The sequence below is a fragment of the Egretta garzetta genome, unplaced genomic scaffold (assembly GCF_000687185.1).
Source record: "Egretta garzetta isolate BGI_Z169 unplaced genomic scaffold, ASM68718v1 scaffold100, whole genome shotgun sequence".
Lineage (NCBI taxonomy): Eukaryota > Metazoa > Chordata > Aves > Pelecaniformes > Ardeidae > Egretta > Egretta garzetta.
The window spans coordinates 1,601,282-1,602,806 of record NW_009258265.1 but is presented as its reverse complement, the minus strand read 5'-3'; the positions used below and the strand labels follow the sequence as shown (position 1 = coordinate 1,602,806).

At 62.9% G+C, this 1,525-nt stretch overlaps 1 protein-coding gene across 1 annotated transcript in view; it reads right to left on the bottom strand.

The window, feature by feature from the left end:
- The window catches only part of LOC104134987 (alanyl-tRNA editing protein Aarsd1-like), a 10,679-nt gene that overhangs the window by 7,052 nt on the left and 2,102 nt on the right, over nt 1-1,525 (bottom strand). Inside the window, exons 3-7 of the mRNA XM_035903338.1 lie at nt 1,226-1,516; nt 1,045-1,111; nt 620-718; nt 135-224; nt 2-25 (exon numbers count right to left, since the gene is read on the bottom strand). Of these exons, the coding sequence (XP_035759231.1) occupies nt 2-25; nt 135-224; nt 620-718; nt 1,045-1,111; nt 1,226-1,516 (571 nt within the window). The remainder of the gene's footprint in view (nt 1; nt 26-134; nt 225-619; nt 719-1,044; nt 1,112-1,225; nt 1,517-1,525) is intronic.

Sequence of the window (1,525 nt, the reverse complement as noted above, 5' to 3'; positions counted from 1 at the left end):
CTTTGTCCGTCACCTTCTCCAGGAGCTGGACAGGAAACAAACGGCTGTGGGAACTCCGGATGCCTGGTCCTCCCCCATCGCGAGCACCCACCCCACACGTCCCCCAGGACCCCCAGGCCTATGGCCCAGCTCACCTCTGCGTACTGCTCCACCATGGCCCTTTCCACCTCCTCGTCCCCTTCCCAGTCTCGCCAGTTGTCAAAGTCCACGGAGAGCCAGGCTGGCTGTGGGCAGAGAGAGCATCCCCTGAGGGAGGGAGCTCCCCCTCCTCACAGCCCAGGCATTGCTCCGGGGGCAAGCACAGGCTGCTCCTGCACAGCGGAGGGGACTGGGCGGGCTGGGGAAGGGCAGGGAGGGGGCTGTGTCCCTTCGCCTGTGGGTGCTGGTCCTGACCCTGCCTGCCTCGAGGGAAAGGGGTGCTGCATCCTTCCTGGAGGGCAGAGATCCGTGGGCTGGCGGTGACCGTGAGGTTGGGCTTTTTGGGAGCTCTGTTTTGGGGTGCCCACATGGGGCCTGGGGGTCTGTCCCAGGGACAGGTTGGTCCCCAGGAACTGTGAGGTGCTGCGTGGGGACAGCACGCACGCTGAGGCTGGTCTTGGCTGCCAGGCGCCACACACACCTTGATGTTCTCCTTGGTGATGCGGGGCCAGGCCACTTTCTCCTTCCACTTCCTCATAAAGCACGTGATGGAGCGGTCGGAGCGCTTCTCCCGTGAGTCCTGCCAAGAGATCGGGGGTGCCTCACCTCAGCATCTGCTGGATTCCTCTCTGTAATCCACTGCAGACACGTACAGGATTAAAGCTCAGGCACGTGCAGGCTGTGGGATGCAAAGAACCATGGAGATGAGTTGTTTCTGGCCCAACGCAGCACTGTGAGTGCCATGCCTGGGGTCAGGGCTCCCAGGCTTGTGCTCGCCCCGCTCAGGCTCCTGGGAAACAGGCAGGGTTCAACGCTAAGCAGCATCGCTCGAGAACGCATAGGCTGGGTTTAACTCTGAGCCCGATGCAGGCTGTTGGAGAACAGTTTGCTGGGGGGAAGCCTCACCTTGGAGTTGACCCTGGCATACAGGTTGATCTCGTTGTAGAACTCCACGCCGTCTGCATTTTTGCAACTGCCAAAACACCATAACGGCCGGGCTTAGGAGCGGGCTGAGGCTACGTGTCCCCTGCTCTTATAGGGTGCCCCCTTGTCCCCAGAACTGCCCCCCGGGGAAGCGGCTGCTCACCTGAACACCAGCCGCTGGTCTTCAATGACGACCTTAACATCCGTGCTGTCCTCGACACAGAACTCCAGGTAGACGTACCGCGGGCGGTCGTACCACAGCGTCTTCGCAGGTTGCCTTGGGGAAGAGCAGACCAGTGGATATTCCCACGGTGCCCACCAGTGCTCCAGAGGGGCTGCGTGAGGCACAGGCTGGGGACTGGGGTGAGGAAGGTGCCCCAAACGCGGACCCTGTCTGGGCTGAGCTCGGGGCTGGCTGGACAGCGAGGTGGGCACGGGGCCCGGGCCGTGGGTGCTGGGCTCG